General features: G+C 37.2%; 1 protein-coding gene across 5 annotated transcripts in view; it reads right to left on the bottom strand.

Annotated features, from left to right (window-relative positions):
* Window positions 1-2: 2 nt before the first annotated feature.
* Window positions 3-21039, bottom strand: part of LOC111611167 (gastrula zinc finger protein XlCGF57.1-like) — a 33525-nt gene continuing 12488 nt past the window's right edge. Inside the window, exons 2-4 of one of the 5 annotated variants that reach the window (XM_023346906.1) lie at window positions 20804-21024; window positions 14914-15837; window positions 3-2358 (exon numbers count right to left, since the gene is read on the bottom strand). In XM_023346906.1, the coding sequence (XP_023202674.1) occupies window positions 1142-2358; window positions 14914-15837; window positions 20804-21024 (2362 nt within the window). In that variant the 3' untranslated portion in view covers window positions 3-1141. Of the gene's footprint in view, window positions 3283-7525; window positions 7778-12595; window positions 15838-20803; window positions 21025-21039 lie in introns of those variants that run through there. The other 4 variants (XM_023346907.1, XM_023346905.1, XM_023346904.1 and 1 more) reach the window with 4 other exon arrangements.

Raw genomic sequence — 21039 nt, 5'->3', positions numbered from 1 at the left:
TGTAAGAAGACAGATAACTTTAATTAAAGCCACAACGACAATTAAAGTTATTATTTTGCTTGTATCATCATACATGTAACTGAGCAAAGAGATGTTATTAATCACTCATTTAAAAACATACAAAGAAAATATGTTAGAAATATAAAATAACAGAGGAAAACACTGTGAAGCCTCCCAAAGGAACAAAAAGTGTTTAACTGAAGCTCCTCAATGCTAAGAAACAAAAGTCACGTTGCAGCTGTATAAAATACCAATATACTGTTATGAACCTGGTTGTGTAGAGCATGTACAAACACATTTTCACAGCAGAATTTTAACAATGACTTCTGTGAAACAAACTTGGGAAAATAAAAATCTCTCTGCTGTTAGCTCTAAATCAAAATCTGACCAGATCTCAATAATATTTGAGGTTTTATTTCTTTCAAACAAACATCAAAGCGTTCTAATTTATGGGTTTCAGACATGTGACTCGGATGCTACAAGAAATTCTGATGGGGGTCAGGAAGTGGATTTCTCTGGTTCAAAACGGAGCAAAATGGATCACAGCGAGTAGGCTAATGCTCTAAATGAGCCGGCACAGGCGAGATCTCTACAGAAACCCCATGTTCAGACAGTGGGGAAATAGTCACAGCTCACTGTGACTGTAAGGCTGGGTAGGTTATATTTAATTTATCAGCCCTTTTTTTTAAAATGGAAGACCCACCAAATAAACATTTTCTGTCCAGGACTCAACACTAAGTTGGCTGCTAACAACATTAGCACTCTGGGAACTACCAAGCTAGGGGGTAAAAATAATACATCTTACAATACATATGAACAGGGCCGTGCAGAGACCTTTGGACGGGCAGGGGCTCAAAGTTAAAAAGGGGCACATTGAACAAGACCTTATAACACCGTACAGCAACATAACAACACATAATACCTACATTTCTAAGTTTCACCTACTTAACACAGCTACGGATGACATGTAAAAGGATATTCTTATCGCTCTACAGTGTTGTATGCATGCGCAAAAATTTTGTAACAACATGCATTGTGTTTGAGTTTATACATCGTAAGTCAGTGCCTCACCAGCTATGAAACTCACCATCCGTCACTGTTTCGCACCCATATGAATCTTTGTGTTTAAATAATTGTTTTTTCATCCTGAAACCTTTTCCACAGGTTCCACAAGAGAAAGGCCTGTGTGACTTCTCATGTGACGAGTTATGGTGTTTTTGTCACTGTAACTCTTTCCACAGATCCCACATGAGAAAGGCTTCTCACCTGTGTGAATACTCATGTGCTGAATTAAACACCTTTTATCACTGTAACTTTTTCCACAGGTTCCACAAGAGAAAGGCTTCTCACCTGTGTGAATTCTCATATGATAATTTAAATTATATTTTCGAGAGAAACGATTTCCACAGTTCCCACATGAGAAAGGCTTCTCTCCTGTGTGAATTCTCATGTGCCGAGTTAAAGTAGTTTTTAGACTGTAACTTTTTCCACAGGTTCCACAAGAGAAAGGCTTCTCACCTGTGTGAATACTCATGTGATGAATTAAAGACCTTTTGTCACTGTAACTTTTTCCACAGGTTCCACAAGAGAAAGGCTTGTCACCTCTGTGAATTCTCATATGAACATTTAAAGAGTCTTTATGGGTAAAACATTTTCCACATGTCCCACAAGAGAAGGGTTTCTCACCTGTGTGAATTTTCATATGCTTATTTAATTTATCTTTTCGAGAGAAACGTTTTCCACAAGTACCACATGAGAAAGGCTTCTCACCTGTGTGAATTCTCATATGTACATTTAATTGGCCTTTATTGTTCAAACTTTTTCCACAGCTCCCACATGAGAAAGGCTTCTCACCAGTGTGAATTTTCATATGAACATTTAAATGAACATTTTTAGAGAAACTTTTTCCACAGGTTCCACAGGAGAAAGACTTCTCTTCTGTGTGATTTCTCATATGAACATTTAATCTGCCCTTATTGGTGAAACGTTTTCCACAAGTCCCACAAAGGAAAGGCTTCTCACCTGTGTGAATTCTCATATGAACATTTAAACTGCCCTTATTGGTGAAACTTTTTCCACAGGTCCCACAAGAGAAAGGCTTCTCACCTGTGTGAATTCTCATATGAACATTTAAACTGCCCTTATAGGTGAAACTTGTTCCACAGGTCCCACAAGAGAAAGGCTTCTCACCAGTGTGAATTTTCACATGAACATTTAAATGACTTTTTTTAGAGAAACCTTTTCCACAGGTTCCACAGGAGAAAGGCTTCTCACCTGTGTGAATTCTCATGTGCTGAGTTAATGTCCCTCTTTCACCGTAACGCTTTCCACAGGACCCACAGGAGAAAGGCTTCTCACCTCTGTGAATTCTCATGTGAACATCTAAATTGCCCTTTTGGGTGAAGCTCTTTCCACAAGTCCCACAGCAGAAAGGTTTCTCACCTGTGTGAATTCTCATATGTACATTTAATTGGCCTTTATCGTTGAAACTTTTTCCACAGCTCCCACATGAGAAAGGCTTTTCACCAGTGTGAATTATCATGTGATAATCTAATTGATTTTTTCGAGAGAAGCTTTTTCCACAGTTCCCACATGTGAAAGGCGTCTCACCTGTGTGAATTCTCATGTGATAAATTAAACCATTTTGTTGTCTGTAACTTTTTCCACAGGTCCCACAAGAGAAAGGCTTCTCACCTGTGTGAATTCTCATGTGCTGAGTTAAATGTCCTTTTTGTGTGAAACGTTTTCCACAGATTGAACAAGTGAAAGGTTTCTCTCCTGTGTGAGTTTTCACGTGTACCATCAAGTTACGGTTTCCAGAAAATGTTTTATCACAAATTGTACAAGAATATAATTTTTGCTCTGCGTGAGCTTTCTTGTGCTTTTTTTGCTTTTCAGTGTCAGTTCTGCCTTTCTGCTCTTTGATTTTCTCATATCTCTCCTTTTGTTTCTGTTCTTCCTTTCTCTCTTTTCCGGGGTCTTCAGAATTGCTGCCTTCCTGATCCTGGTTCTCATCCTCAGCAGAGCCATGAGAGATGAGTTGGTTCCTCTGTGGTTCTGTTTCATTGTGGATTCTTTGCACATTAAGAGGATTCACCAAAATGTCATCAGTCTCCTGTTTCAGCACAAGATGCTCTTCATCCTGACTGATGCAGAGTTGCTTCTCTTCCTCTTTGGACTCTTGATGTTCTGGTTCTTCTTTATCTGAAGTGGACTTCGTCTCCTGGTTGCTGAATTCATTGAGAACCTCCTCCTCTTTACACACCCAGCACTTTGAGAGATCTGCACAAAACACAAAACAAAAGCTTTTAAATGTGAGTAAAAGAAGGAAGTATTGATTTTAATCACTTAAAGCCTTTTCAAGTGATCCAAAGACTAAAATTACAAATGTATAATTATGAAAATGTACTTAACCACTTTAGTCTTTCTGACTGGAAGGGGTCAAGAAATCAGTCAAAACATACTATGGATCTCCAGGCGAGAAAGCAAGATGGCGATAATTAAACCTAGTGGCTCCAAGACAAAAATAGTTCAAACAGCAGCTTGATTTAGTCCTGTTATAGTTCCTTAGAGTCTTATACATAATTCTATGCTGAAAACATTTAATGTATAGAGCAGCTTGTTTTCTAATGCACATTAAAAAAGAAACTGAGCAGTTTAAACCCTGTTGATGGTTTTGGTTTCATGTCTTCATTCCGATCCTAATTTGCATAAACATCTGTTCTTTATTATTATAGCAACAAAAATTAAAGTTGTAAGCAACCTCGAATGGCCCATGCGCCTCAACAACGCTCTGGCGTATGTTGCAATGACAAACCCATCGGCGCTTTGCATTCCAATCAATTCTGCAAATCGCCACCAAGCAGAACATTGAGAAAGACTCTGTATTATGTTCAGTCAGGCTCAGTTCAGCTCCATTGATAAAGTTTTGGCAGAAACCAAACCTTCTTGACAGAAGTTAAAGCCAATTCCTGTTTGGTGAAATAGAAGTAATTACCATCAAGTAAAGTCAGGTTTCCAAAACAAGAGAGAAAGGGAGAAAAAAAGCAAGTGTCGATTTTTCACACAGTTTTTTCCAAGAGAGGTGGGTAGACTGCAGGGTTTCCCCCAGAAAACTTGCTAAGCCCGGTGGGCGGGGCGCCGAGGCGGTCCACCGTGTTTTTGTATTAAAAGATATTAGACAGTAAAAGTAAAAATATTACTGGATAATTATATGTTAAGGGAAAACATTGCCAGTGAAACGATATTTAAACCCACAACTAGTCTTAAAAACAACTAATCAAAGAATACAAATAAAATTAATATCAATTATTTTCACTTCTGTTTAATACAAATTAAGTCAGCGGCTCCATAAGGTTCTTCAGGGGCCCATAAATGCTAATATTTTAACACAAACCACACATTCATAAATGTAACATTTGTTTATCCACATCATCAATGTTGCTGAATTTGATTGAATGGTTTCAGCATACATAAATTAATTTAAATTGTTTAACATTTAAATGTAAGATTTTAACAAGCTGACAAGTTTACTTTCTAAAAGTTCAAAGAACAATATTCATAGTTAGATTGTTTTATTATCATAGCAATCAGATGCTGTGAGTTTAATCTTTGAGTTTGAGCTCTATTTGTTCAAAAATACAAACAGAGCTTTGGAACGTGACGTCATTGCTCTAGGCGTAGGGATATGAGCGCCATCTTGTGAGGCCATATACATAACCGAGAAAACCACTGTCTCACAGATATTTTGAATTTTTGAATCTAAGTTACTTGAAATTATTTAGCAATGGTTCGAACTTGCTGCGTTTTTGGATGTAATGTCCGATCACACGACCGAGACGGTAAAAAGATTTTAAAACAGACTTTAGTTTCACTGTTTTTCTGTCTGTAAACAACGCGAGTAGGCTAAACTATCGGAGCTAACGAAAAGGAGACAAATATCCCGGGTATCAGCGGTGAGACGTCCTGATGTTACCTTCTCCAACATCCCAAGATATCTACAAGTTTGCTCCAGACATCTCCATTCTGGTGAGTGTTTAAATTCACTTTTTTGGTGTTGTGTCATAATCGTTTTATGTACAATAGTCCGAGTTTTGTTATTCCATTATTGTGAAGTAAACTATTTTACTAGTGTTATAAAATTTACAGCATTAATACTGATATGTGTTCTGATTCGTCCTCTTCAAGGCAAACCGACGTATGAAATATATTAGCTCAATCCAGGCTGAATCTGGGTCACTGCGAGGTAAACGTCACAACATCGGACCGACATGCGCGTCAATTAAAGAGGCAATACAGCAAGACCATGGTGGACCAACAAGTTACAGAGAAAAACTGTGTTTTCATGATTTACCCCAGAAGAGGCAAATCATAAAAACATAGTAGCGGAGGCTATAGAAGAGGAGCAAGTTGGAGAGGCTGAGGAGGAAACCCCAGGAGAAGAGCTCAGCAAGGCTGCAGACTCTGAATATGACTTAAATTTTAATAGAGGATAGTGTGCCTCCTGTAATAGTATGAATTACCACTTTTTTGTATCAGCTGGTCACAAGGTATTTATTTACAGGAGTGTTCGGTTCAGAAATGGACGGTCCCTATGTGAACCTCTGAGCGTTGAGGAGGGAGCGGTAGAGAACAGCTGGCCGGAATCAGCGTTCATAAATCGGATCAACCTTGAGCTAAACGCCCCTAACTCCGCGGAGCGCAGATATCCAATATCCAACTTGAAAACAACTTCACTGCGGTCGGTAACACAATGAAAACGCTGGAATAAAGTTTGTTTTGGTCTGTCGCTATACAAGATGGCGCCAAGCGACGTAAACGTCACACGCAGTGACGTCAGTTCCAAAGCTCTATTAGAAAACTGCAATTATAGCAGATTGTTTTTAGGTTGGCCAATTAAACTACTCCCCCTCTCCCAGATTAAATCTAACACAGAAGCTGTTAGAGATGCTGATGTTTTAAGCAGCAAGAGGTGCCCTAAGTCAGATTCTGCTCCAGGCCTCGTACAGCCTTGGACCGGCCCTGCATGAGGAGTTGAATCCGCTGCACTGCGCAGAAATGCGCAACAAACGGGAGATTTAATTAAAGGCTGCTAATGTGGCTCTGGTATCTCTGCCATTTGTGTCTGTTGAGTTTTTAGTATGCATCACAGAAATTGTTCTGGCTGCTCAAGTTTGTGGGACGAGTTTTTCGGATCTTCCTGCGGCCGCGCACATTAACTCTGGCTGACTAAGCACAAAGCATTTGATACGGTTTGATGCAATAAGTAACTGGAAAAATTATACTAAAAATAATAAAATAATTAGGGTTGTTGTAAACAAATATTTTAGTAATTGAGTAATCTATTGATTATTCTTATGATTAATAGAGTAATCGGATTAAAAAAATTATAAAATAAAATATTGGTAAATCTGGCATAACACCAGTGTTACTATCATATATTAATATCAGTCCAATGTTTCATTTTTGAGCTTCCCTAACAGTTACGTTTTTTTAGTTTAGAAAATTAACCTGTAACAATAATGTCTCACTTTCTAAGTTAACCTGAAGAAAAATTATACAAAGATCTGAAATTATATTAGCTACTGTACTAACCTTCATTATGCTGCACTACAAGCATATTATCTCCTGGACATGAAATATCATGTTTATGCAATATAATTATTACGTTCATACAATATAATTATTACGTTCATACAATAGATAATCATGTTCGTACAACTATCACCATGATAAGAATACTATTTTGTAGTAAATACATTTTTTGCACCATCAAGTTAAGAATATATAAACACGTCTCTTTAAATGTATATATCAGAAATTTTAAATTGACATTTGTGACTGTATCCAAAAAAGACCAGGGACATCCATCCATCCATCCATTTTCTAACAGCCCTTGTCCCTAGTGGGGTTGGGAGGTGCTGGTGCGCGGGGTCACCCTGGACAGGTCGCCAGTCTGTCGCAGGGCGACACAGAGACAGTGCAATAATATTAGCCTGCATTATCTTTTCCTCTCAGGTTAGGGCGCTGCCTTGCTGCGCAAGCATTAGCTTTTTCCCTAAAATAAGCTTTTAGCCATTTTTCTTAATTATTATCCATGTTTAGGACACTGAATGTAGGAAGTCCATGTAAGACAACATTCTAATGATAGCCCACATGCTACTGGCAGCATTTAGGTTTACATTAGCATTTTGGCTCATTTTAGATTATACACTAATTTTAACAAACTGAATGGTGCAAGTCCATGTTAATCAACATGCTTGTGACTCTCCACAGGCTATTGACTACTATTTAGCTAAGCTTAGCATTGATGCTAATTGTTAGCATTGCATAGTATTGCTGGGTCCAAACTAACGGGCCCACTTTGGCAGGCCCCGGTTAAATTTCTCCAGGAATTTTCTACTTCTACTTAATATTTACAATTTGAGCTGATTCCTTAAATGTGTTTCCGAACACAACGATGATTTATCTGTCTAAAAACTCTCTTTAACCTGATAAATCAGTAAAACATGAAGGTGTTTCGTACCTATCCGGTGTAAGATGATCCTCGGTATCCGGGTAAAATCCATCAGTCTGCGCTGATCCTCCATCTCTTCCTCGATTTTAACGTTGATTTCTTTCCACTCTGTGAATGTTTCTCCAGCAGGAGTTACCTGCTCGTTGATAAACTCTCTCTGAGGCTGAACTGAAGACAGTTTCACTGAAAACACGGAAATATTTAGCTTAAACTCAAACTCTTCTTCAAACCACCGTCTAACAAAGGAAAAGCTAAGGCTAGCCCGTGTGCTCTGATTTTATCTTCCCCGCCTTCTTTTTCTTCTTCTTCATGTTTTATGGCGGCTGGCAAACAACTTACTGGTGCATTACCGCCACCTTCCAGGTTGGAGTAGGGATCACACCCTTATACCCTCCCCATAATACCCGTTCTTCTTAGAAATCTAAAAACACTCTCAAATATTATATCTCCTGATGATTTCTGAAATATTTCTTCTAAATCTAATTTACAATTATTCAACTCATTAACCAACATCTCTCTCTCCCTTACATACTTATTGCATTCTAAAAATACATGCTGTATTGTTTCCATCTCTCCACAATATTTATAACAACCTGTACTGTGTTTATTAATTAACTTAAGAGTACTATTTAACCTTGTGTGCCCAAATCTGATTCTGGAAATAATATCTTCTTCCCTTCTATTCCTATTACCTTTTCTTTACCCCCCAACTCTTTTTTGAATTTTATAATAAAATCTCCCTTTTTCTCCTCTATCCCACTGTTCTTGCCATTTTTCCTTCATGTACTCCTTAACAACACTTTTTATCTCATTCCTACTTATTTTAATATTTAACTCAACAATTTCCTTATTAGAGGCTCTCTTAGCAAAACTATCTGCCAATTCATTTCCAACAACACCGATGTGAGCAGGAATCCAAATTAATTTAATCTGAGATCCTTTCTTCTTAATCCTGAAAATTATCTGAACTATATCCTCTATAATATCTTGCCTAACTTCCGATTTCATTCCTTGTATACTAATTAATGCACTACTAGAATCTGAACAAATTACAAACTTTCCTCTTCCTATTCCCTCTATCCATTCTAAGGCTATTAAAATTGCCATTAATTCGCCTGTATACACTGTTAGTTTATCACTAATTCTTTTATTTTCCATAACATTTAAATCTGGAGCAATAAATGCTATCCCTACTTGATTATTTGACATTTTTGAAGCGTCTGTATATACTTGGGTATATTTTGAATATCCTTTATTAATATAACTTTCCACTTCATTCTTTTCCATCTCTCTTCCCTTTTCCAATAATTTTAAGTCAACTTCAGCCTGTTCTAAAACCCATGGTGGGATGGCAGGAGAGACAACTACCGAACTAATTTGAACTTTATCAATCCCAATTTCTTTTATTTTATTTAAAATTACCCATCCAAAACTATTCGTATTCTTTTTTTCTTTTTCCTGACAAGGTTTTAGCGTTAAATATGGAGGATAATTTTTGCTATGACCTTTAATATTCGCCCAATATGTTACTGCTATTTGTTCTCTTCTAATCTTCATTGGCATCTCACCCATCTCAACCTGTAGAGCCGAGTCTGGAGTTGTTTTCATCGCCCCGCAGCATAAACGATAAACAATAAATCGATTAATCGTACGATAAATTAAAGCTATCGACGTCATTTTAATTATCGGCACTATCGCCTCTTCCGACCTTTTTCTCTTTCAGCTAATGAGACTGAATGAAAAAGGGCCAATCTCAAGTGCTCTCCACTGACTCCTCCCTTCCTCATTTTACTTAGTGTAAAGCCCAGCGCACACCACACGATCTTAGAGCTGTCGGCCGATTGTCCGCCCATTTTCAAAACCTGACAGATCAAACATTAGCCGACAGAAATCCTGGGTATAACGGTTCGATCGGGTTCGTTCCTGCCGTGTGGTGTCCAACAATGGGCACAAAATAATGGCTACAAGTTCAGTGAACTAATTTTAAAACCAGGCATTAATCAATGCTTTACTACAATCTACCTGCAATGCATGTGGCTAGTGTCAGCGTAAAGTCCTGACTGAATGAAAATCATTAGAACCTATTTACGTCACGTTAACGAAGAACAGCTGAAAAGTTACCGGGTTTATCAACTGCGGTAGCAATTTCGCTCCAACTCCTCCTCTTGTCATTTCTATATTCTTTGCATGTTGAATAAACATTATTGTTGTTTCCACATATCATCTCGGGTTGCGCCGTGTCAGCTGTTTGGGATTCCCCGACGTAATTTCCCATCAGAAAACATGGAGGAGAATCTGCGCTTTCTGATTGGCTGCCTGTCACATTCAACAGGTGTTGTTAAGATCCCAGTCGGGAAAAACCCCTGATTTGGATCGGAGCGGCAACGATGATCTACCGTAACACACCACACAATCTTAGAAAGACCAACGTTTTAAGATTGTTGTATGGGGAAAAATAGGAGCAAAAAAATCATGTAGTGTGAACTATTGCATCAGGTAGTCGATGTGCCTATTTTCTCTATTTAAATCTAATTATTACTGAAGGGCAACATAATATACAGACTTCATAATCTGCAGTCTTTTGGTTGAATGCAGTGTTTATTTCCACTTTGGCTTTATGTTGTTTAGTTTTTTTTTCCCAAGTGAGTTTTTTGTTAATGGAGACTGAGAATCCATTTTATTTTTGTTTTTGGTTGTTTTGTTTATCAGCTCAAGTGTTTAGTGTTCTTTTGAAAATAAAGTCTATCTATCTTTGGCAGGAAATCGCATGCATTATTACATCATTTCCATTAAATCAGTGTAAAAACGTCTTCAAACAATATTATCGTTTATCGCAATAATTTTTGAGACAATTAATCGCTCAGCAAAATTTGCTATCGTGACAGGCCTATACACAACCAAGTGCAGGCAAAATTAAACCTGCTAATAAATTGTTCCAGTTTTAAAGAGTAGCACATGTTAATGGTTTGTGGTTTTGAACTTGCATGCCTTTCCTATATTCGTTAAATTTAGTCTAAATTGGTATCGCTATGGCTTCTGTCCCCCCTTGAACAGACGAGTCTAGGTAGCCTGCTACAGTCAACATTAGGCCTAAGCTAAATACACCAAGTGTGGAACTGAAACAATGCCAAACAAAGTTCATTTATACAGGTAACGTTATGCTCAAGATTTCACAATAGTGCCTAGTGACCAAGCTATAGTTACTGAAACAGGAGGATTATAACCATTTCATAAGACGTTACTTCGATGTGTTTCTTCAAGTTGGACGGGGAGTTTTTGTAAGATAGAATTTCCACATCTTCGGGCAGGAATAACATAAACTGCATGCGGTACGACAAAATCTTTAACACCCACGAAAGAGTGTATTGTGTTTAAATAAGGCCATGGGCTCTCATCACCAGCTGGTGGTTCCCCTGGATCCGTGTCCGACGTAGTTGCAGTCGTTGTGGTCTCCGTCTCCTCCTCCATGTGGCTGCTGCTGATTGCGAGACTTGTTTTGTGTTTAATGGGAGAAGCGAAACAGGTGTATCCTATTGGAGGTGATGAACAAGCCCAGGCAAGTAGGCTACCGAGTTTGTTGCAGTCAATCAGTAGGTGGGGTCAAAACACTTGCGTTTCTCTCTCTCGCTTTTTTGTATCGAGTAACTAAACCACACATTGAAAATGTATCGGAGTAAAAGTATGCGATTAAGTTCGGAAATATAGTGAAGAAAAAGTGAAAGTCATCAAAAATTTTCATACTCGAGGAAAGTATGAAGTACTCCAAAATATACTTAAGTAAAGTAGTGAAGTATTTTTACTTCTTTACTATACAACACTGAACTTAACGCTTGATACTGTATTTTGTTTACCTTTTCAAATAACTTACTTGAAGCTGAATTATATAAAATACATCCATAATCAAAAATAGATTGAATTAATCCAATATAAACCGTTCTTAATGCTTTCCTATCAGCTCCCCATTCTCTGCCTACTAGACATCTTAAAATATTTAAGATTCTTTTACTTTTTACCACTATCTTATCTATGTGCATTTTCCATGTGAGTTTTTTATCAAACCATATCCCCAAATATTTAATTTCTTCTCTCCTTTCTATTATACTCCCATAAAATTTAAGCTCCACATTACTACTCACTCTCTTATTTGAAAAAACAACAAATTTAGATTTAGATGTTGAGAACCTAAATCCCCATTCTAACGCCCATGCTTCTACATTATTTAATGCTTCCTGCACTTTCTGTGTTATATATTCAATGTTCCTTCCCCTTTTCCAAATGACACCATCATCTGCAAATAGCGAAACACCTAAGGATTTATCTATATTACTAAAAATATCATTAATCATTATATTAAATAACATAGGGCTTATAATACTCCCTTGGGGAGTTCCATTTTCCACTTGATACTCTGAACTTATTTCCCCTTCGATTTTCACTCTTAACTTTCTTTCAGTTAAGAAATTTTTAATCCATCTAAACATTTTACCCTTTATACCTGTTAGTTTTAATTTAATCAGCAACCCTTCTTTCCACAACATATCATAAGCCTTTTCCACATCCAAGAACACTGCTATCACACTCTCTTTATTAACTTGAGCTCGTCTAACTTCATGTTCCAAACATATTGCTGGATCAATCGTACTTCTTCCTTTCCTAAATCCAAATTGGTATTCCTTTATCTTCCCCTTGGATTCTAAGAAATATACTAACCTATTATTTACCATTTTCTCCATAACTTTACCTAAACACGACGTTAGAGCTATTGGTCTATAACTTTCAGTTAAACATGGATCTTTCCCAGGTTTGCATATAGGAATAATAATAGCTTCCTTCCAGTTATCAGGCAAAACTATACTATAAACTATACTATACTATAAACTATATAACTATATCAAGTTGTAGTTTTGTAGGTTGTGATTCAGTTTTAAAGTTAAACACTGAATGACTACATATATTTTAGAGGAACACAGTGAAATGTTTTGACCTGAAAATATTAATAATAACAGAATCTTGTGAAAAAAGATTCATGTTTCCATAGAAAGAAGTGAAAACATGAAAGGTCACTGAAGAGACAAGATGTAAGAAGAAGACAGATAACTTTAATTAAAGCCACAAAGACAAAGTGATTATTTTGCTTGTATCATCATACATGTACCTGAGCAAAGAGATGTTATTAATCACTCATTTAAAAACATACAAAGAACATATGTTAGAAATATAAAATAACAGAGGAAAACACTGTGAAGCCTCCCAAAGGAACAAAAAGTGTTTAACTGAAGCTCCTGAATGCTAAGAAACAAAAGTCCTTTTGCAGCTGTATAAAATACCAATATACTGTTATGAACCTGGTTGTGTAGAGCATGTACAAACACATTTTCACAGCAGAATTTTAACAATGACTTCTGAGGAACAAACATTTGGGAAAATAAAAATCTCTCTGCTGTTAGCTCTCAATCAAAATGTGATTTTGATTGAGATCTCAGTAATCTCAATAATATTTGAGTTTTCTTCCTTTCAAACAAACATCACAGCGTTCAATTTCTGGGCTTCAGACATGTGACTCGGATGCTGCAAGAAATTCTGATGGGGGTCAGGAAAAGACTGTATGGCTGGGTAGGTTATATTTAATTTATTCAGCTTTTTTTCTAGCATGGAAGTCCCACTGAATAAACCTATTTCCTGTCCAGGACTCAACACTAAGTTAGCTGCTAACAACATTAGCACTCTGGGGACAACCAAGCTAGGGGGTAAAAATAATAAATCTTACCTTACATGTGAACAGGGCCATGTAGAAACCTTTGAAGGGGCAGGGGTTCAAAGTTAAAAAGGGGCACATTGAACAAGATCTTAAAACACTGTACAGCAACATAACAACAACCCATAATACCTACATTTCTAAGTTACATCTAGTTAATTCAGCTATGGAAGACATGTAAAAGAATTGTCTTTTTGCCCTCCAGCGTTGTATGCATGCGCAAGATGTCTGTACGTAAACAATAACATGCATGATGTCTGTATTTATACATCATAAGGCAGTGCCTCACCAGCTATGAACCTCACCGCACATCACTGTTTCGCACCCACATGAATCTTCATGTGTTTAAGTAATTGTCTTTTCATCCTGAAACTTTTTCCACAGGTGTGAATACTCATGTGCCGAGTTAAAGTTCTTCTGTCCCTGTAAACGTTCCCACAGTTCCCACATGAGAAAGGCTTCTCTCCTGTGTGAATTCTCATGTGCTGAGTTAAAGTCCTTCTGTCCCTGTAACCTTTTCCACAGGTTCCACAAGAGAAAGGCTTCTCACCTGTGTGAATTCTCATATGATTATTTAAAGTTGTTTTCCAGGTGAAACTTTTTCCACAGGTCCCACAAGAGAAAGGCTTCTCACCTGTGTGAATTCTCATGTGCTGAATTAAAGTCCTTCTGTCACTGTAACCTTTTCCACAGGTTCCACAAGAGAAAGGCTTCTCACCTGTGTGAATTCTCATATGACTATGTAAAGTTGTTTTCAAGGTGAAACATTTTCCACATGTCCCACAAGAGAAAGGTTTCTCACTTGTGTGAATTTTCATATGATTATTTAATATATCTTTTCGAGAGAAACTTTTTCCACATGTTCCACAAGAGAAAGGCTTCTCACCTGTGTGAATTCTCATATGACTATGTAAAGTTGCTTTCAAGGCGAAACTTTTTCCACATGTCCCACAAGAGAAGGGTTTCTCACTTGTGTGAATTTTCATATGATTATTTAATATATCTTTTCGAGAGAAACTTTTTCCACAAGTACCACAAGAGAAAGGCTTCTCACCTGTGTGAATTCTCATGTGAACATTTAAATGAACTTTTTTAGAGAAACTTTTTCCACAGGATCCACAGGAGAAAGGCTTCTCACCTGTGTGAACTCTCATGTGAACATCTAAATTGCCCTTAAGGGTGAAACTCTTTCCACAAGTCCCACAAGAGAAAGGCTTCTCACCAGTGTGAATTTTCACATGAACATTTAATATATCTTTTCGAGAGAAACTTTTTCCACATGTTCCACAGGAGAAAGGCTTGTCACCTGTGTGAATTATCATGTGCTGAGTTAACGTCCCTCTATCACTGTAACTCTTTCCACAAGCCCCACAAGAGAAAGGCTTCTCACCTGTGTGAATTCTCATATGAACATTTAAACTGCCCTTATTGGTGAAACTTTTTCCACAAGCCCCACAAGAGAAAGGCTTCTCACCAGTGTGAATTATCATGTGCTGAGTTAACATCCCTCTATCACTGTAACTCTTTCCACAAGCCCCACAAGAGAAAGGCTTCTCACCAGTGTGAATTTTCACATGAACTTTTAAATTACTTTTTAAGGAGAAACCTTTTCCACAGGTTCCACAGGAGAAAGGCTTCTCACCTGTGTGAATTCTCATGTGCCGAGTTAAATTCCCTCTTTCACTGTAACGCTTTCCACAGGACCCACAGGAGAAAGGCTTCTCACCTCTGTGAATTCTCATGTGAACATCTAAACTGCCCTTATGGGTGAAACTCTTTCCACAAGTCCCACAGGAGAAAGGCTTCTCACCTGTGTGAATTCTCATATGTACATTTAATTGGCCTTTATCGTTGAAACCTTTTCCACAGCTCCCACATGAGAAAGGCTTCTCACCAGTGTGAATTATCATGTGATAATCTAATTGAGCTTTTCGAGAGAAGCTTTTTCCACAGGTCCCACAAGAGAAAGGCTTCTCACCTGTGTGAATTCTCATGTGCTGAGTTAAATGTCCTTTTTGTTTGAAACGTTTTCCACAGATTGAACAAGTGAAAGGTTTTTCTCCTGTGTGAGTTTTCATGTGTACCATCAAGTTACGATTTCGAGAAAAGGTTTTATCACAAATTTTACAAGAATATAATTTTTGCTCTGCGTGAGCTTTCTTGTGCTTTTTTTGCTTTTCAGTGTAGGTTCTGCTTTTCTGCTCTTTGATGTTCTCAAATCTCTCCTTTTGTTTCTGTTCTTCCTTTCTCTCTTTTCCTGTGTCTTCAGAATTGCTGCCTTCCTGATCCTGGTTCTCATCCTCAGGAGAGCCATGAGAGATGAGTTCATTCCTCTGTGGTTCTGTTTCATTGTGGATTCTTTGCACATTAAGAGGATTCACCAAAATGTCATCAGTCTCCTGTTTCAGCACAAGATGCTCTTCATCCTGACTGATGCAGAGTTGCTTCTCTTCCTCTTTGGACTCTTGATGTTCTGGTTCTTCTTTATCTGAAGTGGACTTCCTCTCCTGGTTGCTGAATTCATTGAGAACCTCCTCCTCTTTACACACGCAGCACTGTGAGAGATCTGCACAAAACACAAAACAAAAGCTTTTAAATGTGAGTAAAAGAAGGAAGTATTGATTTTAATCACTTAAAGCCTTTTCAAGTGATCCAAAGACTAAAATTACAAATGTATAATTATGAAAATGTACTTAACCACTTTAGTCTTTCTGACTGGAAGGGGTCAAGAAATCAGTCAAAACATACTATGGATCTCCAGGCGAGAAAGCAAGATGGCGATAATTAAACCTAGTGGCTCCAAGACAAAAATAGTTCAAACAGCAGCTTGATTTAGTCCTGTTATAGTTCCTTAGAGTCTTATACATAATTCTATGCTGAAAACATTTAATGCATAGAGCAGCTTGTTTTCTAATGCACATTAAAAAAGAAACTGAGCACTTTAAACCCTGTTGATGGTTTTGGTTTCATGTCTTCATTCCGATCCTCATTTGCATAAACATCTGTTCTTTATTACTGTAGCAACAAAAATTAAAGTTGTAAGCAACCTCGAATGGCCCATGCGCCTCAACAACGCTCTGGCGTATGTTGCAATGACAAACCCATCGGCGCTTTGCATTCCAATCAATTCTGCAAATCGCCACCAAGCAGAACATTGAAAAAGACTCTGTATTATGTTTAGTCAGGCTCAGTTCAGCTCCATTGATAAAGTTTTGGCAGAAACCAAACCTTCTTGACAGAAGTTAAAGCCAATTCCTGTTTGGTGAAATAGAAGTAATTACCATCAAGTAAAGTCAGGTTTCCAAAACAAGAGAGAAAAGGAGAAAAAAGCAAGTGTTGATTTTTCACACAGTTTTTTCCAAGAGAGGTGGGTAGACTGCAGGGTTTCCCCCAGAAAACATGCTAAGCCCGGTGGGCGGGGCGCCGAGGCGGTCCACCGTGTTTTTGTATTAAAAGATATTAATTAGACAGTAAAAATAAAAATATTACTGGATAATTATATGTTAAGGGAAAACATTGCCAGTGAAACGATATTTAAACCCACAACTAGTCTTAAAAACAACTAATCAAAGAATACAAATAAAATTAATATCAATTATTTTCACTTCTGTTTAATACAAATTAAGTCAGCGGCTCCATAAGGTTCTTCAGGGGCCCATAAATGCTAATATTTTAACACAAACCACACATTCATAAATGTAACATTTGTTTATCCACATCATCAATGTTGCTGAATTTGATTGAATGGTTTCAGCATACATAAATTAATTTAAATTGTTTAACATTTAAATGTAAGATTTTAACAAGCTGACAAGTTTACTTTCTAAAAGTTCAAAGAACAATATTCATAGTTAGATTGTTTTATTATCATAGCAATCAGATGCTGTGAGTTTAATCTTTGAGTTTGAGCTCTATTTGTTCAAAAATACAAACAGAGCTTTGGAACGTGACGTCATTGCTCTAGGCGTAGGGATATGAGCGCCATCTTGTGAGGCCATATACATAACCGAGAAAACCACTGTCTCACAGATATTTTGAATTTTTGAATCTAAGTTACTTGAAATTATTTAGCAATGGTTCGAACTTGCTGCGTTTTTGGATGTAATGTCCGATCACACGACCGAGACGGTAAAAAGATTTTAAAACAGACTTTAGTTTCACTGTTTTTCTGTCTGTAAACAACGTGAGTAGGCTAAACTATCGGAGCTAACGAAAAGGAGACAAATATCCCGGGTATCAGCGGTGAGACGTCCTGATGTTACCTTCTCCAACATCCCAAGATATCTACAAGTTTGCTCCAGACATCTCCATTCTGGTGAGTGTTTAAATTCACTTTGTTGGTGTTGTGTCATAATCGTTTTATGTAGCATAGTCCGAGTTTTGTCAGTGGATATCGAGGTTATTCCATTATTGTGAAGTAAACTATTTTACTAGTGTTATAAAATTTACAGCATTAATACTGATATGTTCTGATTCGTCCTCTTCAAGGCAAACCGACGTATGAAATATATTAGCTCAATCCAGGCTGAATCTGGGTCACTGCGAGGTAAACGCCACAACATCGGACCGACATGCGAGTCAATTAAAGAGGCAATACAGCAAGACCATGGTGGACCAACAAGTTAGAGAAAATTACTGTGTTTTCATGATTTACCCCAGAAGAGGTAAATCATGAAAACACAGTAGGGGAGGCTATAGAAGAGGAGCAAGTTGGAGAGGCTGAGGAGGAAACCCCAGGAGAAGAGCTCAGCAAGGCTGCAGACTCTGGAGAGGAACATGAACCATTCGTGTTGAATTATGTGTCAGTTGGAAGTGTCTGTTTTCTGTCATTTAATCATTTAATGTGGTAAAACATTCATGAAACGTTTGATTCAAGCACTTCAAGTTGCAGGTAAACAGGTGATGAAATGAATCACATTTTAAGTATAAATTTGATATTTAAAATATTTCAGGTAATAAATGTACATGTAATGGAAGATTATATTTTTAAATAAACATTTTATGTGATTAAAGTAAACAATTATATAATCAGACATTTTGCAGTAAACATTTAATATAAGCAATCAAATCAGATGAAAGAGCATTAAATCTTTAAATATTTAATGTGTAATTAAACAGTTCAGAGTAAAATGTAAAGGTGACAAGTAAATGTTATGAAATAGAAAAAACTTTAAGTAAATATTTGTTGTATTTAACATATTTCAGGTAAGAAGTGAACATGTAATGAAATAGATCCTGTCCTAGAATTTTATGTAATTGAACATTACAGGTAACAAATACATTTTATGAAATTTTTAAAAAATATATAAAATTAGTTAAAAAATAAAAAATCTGGGTGTAATAATGTAATAAAGATGGGTGTGCTTCATCTATACAGTCTAGTAGAACAATTTCACACTGATTTTGAGTTATTGAAGAAAACATCATTCAATATTAAAATAATTTCAAATATTGAATATGACTTAAAATTTTAATAGAGGATAGTGTGCCTCCTGTAATAGTATGAATTACCACTTTTTACTATCAGTTGGTCACAAGGCGTTTATTTACAGGAGTGTTTGGTTCAGAAATGGACGGTCCCTATGTGAACCTCTGAGCGTTGAGGAGGGAGCGGTAGAGAACAGCTGGCCGGAATCAGCGTTCATAAATCGGATCAACCTTGAGCTAAACGCCCCTAACTCCGCGGAGCGCGGATATCCAATATCCAACTTGAAAACAACTTCACTGCTGTCAGTAACACAATTAAGACGCTGGAATAAAGTTTGTTTTGGTCTGTCGCTATACAAGATGGCGCCAAGCGACGTAAACGTCACACGCAGTGACGTCAGTTCCAATGCTCTATTAGAAAACTGCAATTATAACTGATTGTTTTTAGGTTGGCCAATTAAACTACTCCCCCTCTCCCAGATTAAATCTAACACAGAAGCTGTTAGAGATGCTGATGTTTTAAGCAGCAAGAGGTGCCCTAAGTCAGATTCTGCTCCAGGCCTCGTACAGCCTTGGACCGGCCCTGCATGAGGAGTTGAATCCGCTGCACTGCGCAGAAATGCGCAACAAACGGGAGATTTAATTAAAGGCTGCTAATGTGGCTCTGGTATCTCTGCCATTTGTGTCTGTTGAGTTTTTAGTATGCATCACAGAAATTGTTCTGGCTGCTCAAGTTTGTGGGACGAGTTTTTCGGATCTTCCTGCGGCCGCGCACATTAACTCTGGCTGACTAAGCACAAAGCATTTGATACGGTTTGATGCATTAAGTAACTGGAAAAATTATACTAAAAATAATAAAATAATTAGGGTTGTTGTAAACAAATATTTTAGTAATTGAGTAATCTATTGATTATTCTTATGATTAATAGAGTAATCAGATTTAAAAAAATGATAAAATAAAATATAGGTAAATCTGGCATAACACCAGTGTTACTATCATATATTAATATCAGTCCAATGTTTCATTTTTGAGCTTCCCTAACAGTTACGTTTTTTTAGTTTAGAAAATTAACCTGTAACAATAATGTCTCACTTTCTAAGTTAACCTGAAGAAAAGTATTAATTAAGTAAGAATTATATTAGCTACTGTACTAACCTTCATTATGCTGCACTACAAGCATATTATCTCCTGGACATGAAATATCATGTTTATGCAATATAATTATTACATTCATACAATATAATTATTACGTTCATACAATAGATAATCATGTTCGTACAACTATCACCATGATAAGAATACTATTTTGTAGTAAATACATTTTTTGCACCATCAAGTTAAGAATATATAAACACGTCTCTTTAAATGTATATATCAGAAATTTTAAATTGACATTTTGACTGTATCCAAAAAAGACCAGGGACATCCATCCATCCATCCATCCATCCATCCATCCATCCATTTTCTAACACCCCTGTTCCTAGTGGGGTTGGGAGGTGCTGGTGCGCGGGGTCACCCTGGACAGGTCGCCAGTCTGTCGCAGGGCGACACAGAGACAGTGCAATAATATTAGCCTGCATTATCTTTTCCTCTCAGGTTAGGGCGCTGCCTTGCTGCGCAAGCATTAGCTTTTTCCCTAAAATAAGCTTTTAGCCATTTTTCTTAATTATTATCCATGTTTAGGACACTGAATGTAGGAAGTCCATGTAAGACAACATTCTAATGATAGCCCACATGCTACTGGCAGCATTTAGGTTTACATTAGCATTTTGGCTCATTTTAGATTATACACTAATTTTAACTAACTGAATGGTGCAAGTACATGTTAGTCAACATGCTTGTGACTCTCCACAGGCTATTGATTACTATTTAGCTAAGCTTAGCATTGATGCTAATTGTTAGCATTGAATAGCATTGCTGGGTCCAAACTAACGGGCCCACTTTGGCAGGCCCCGATTAAATTTCTTCAGGAATTTTCTACTTCTGCTTAATATTTACAATTTGAGCCGATTCCTTAAATATGTTTCCGAACACAACGATGATTTATCTGTCTAAAAACTCTCTTTAACCTGATAAATCAGTAAAACATGAAGGTGTTTCGTACCTATCCGGTGTAAGATGATCCTCGGTATCCGGGTAAAATCCATCAGTCTGCGCTGATCCTCCATCTCTTCCTCGATTTTAACGTTGATTTCTTTCCACTCTGTGAATGTTTCTCCAGCAGGAGTTACCTGCTCGTTGATAAACTCTCTCTGAGGCGGAACTGAAGACATTTTCACTGAAAACACGGAAATATTTAGCTTAAACTCAAACTCTTCTTCAAACCACCGTCTAACAAAG

The sequence above is a fragment of the Xiphophorus maculatus genome, chromosome 14 (genome assembly GCF_002775205.1).
Source record: "Xiphophorus maculatus strain JP 163 A chromosome 14, X_maculatus-5.0-male, whole genome shotgun sequence".
Classification (NCBI taxonomy): Eukaryota; Metazoa; Chordata; class Actinopteri; order Cyprinodontiformes; family Poeciliidae; genus Xiphophorus; species Xiphophorus maculatus.
The sequence above is the reverse complement of the archived record's forward strand: the minus strand, read 5'-3'. Positions and strand labels throughout refer to the sequence as shown.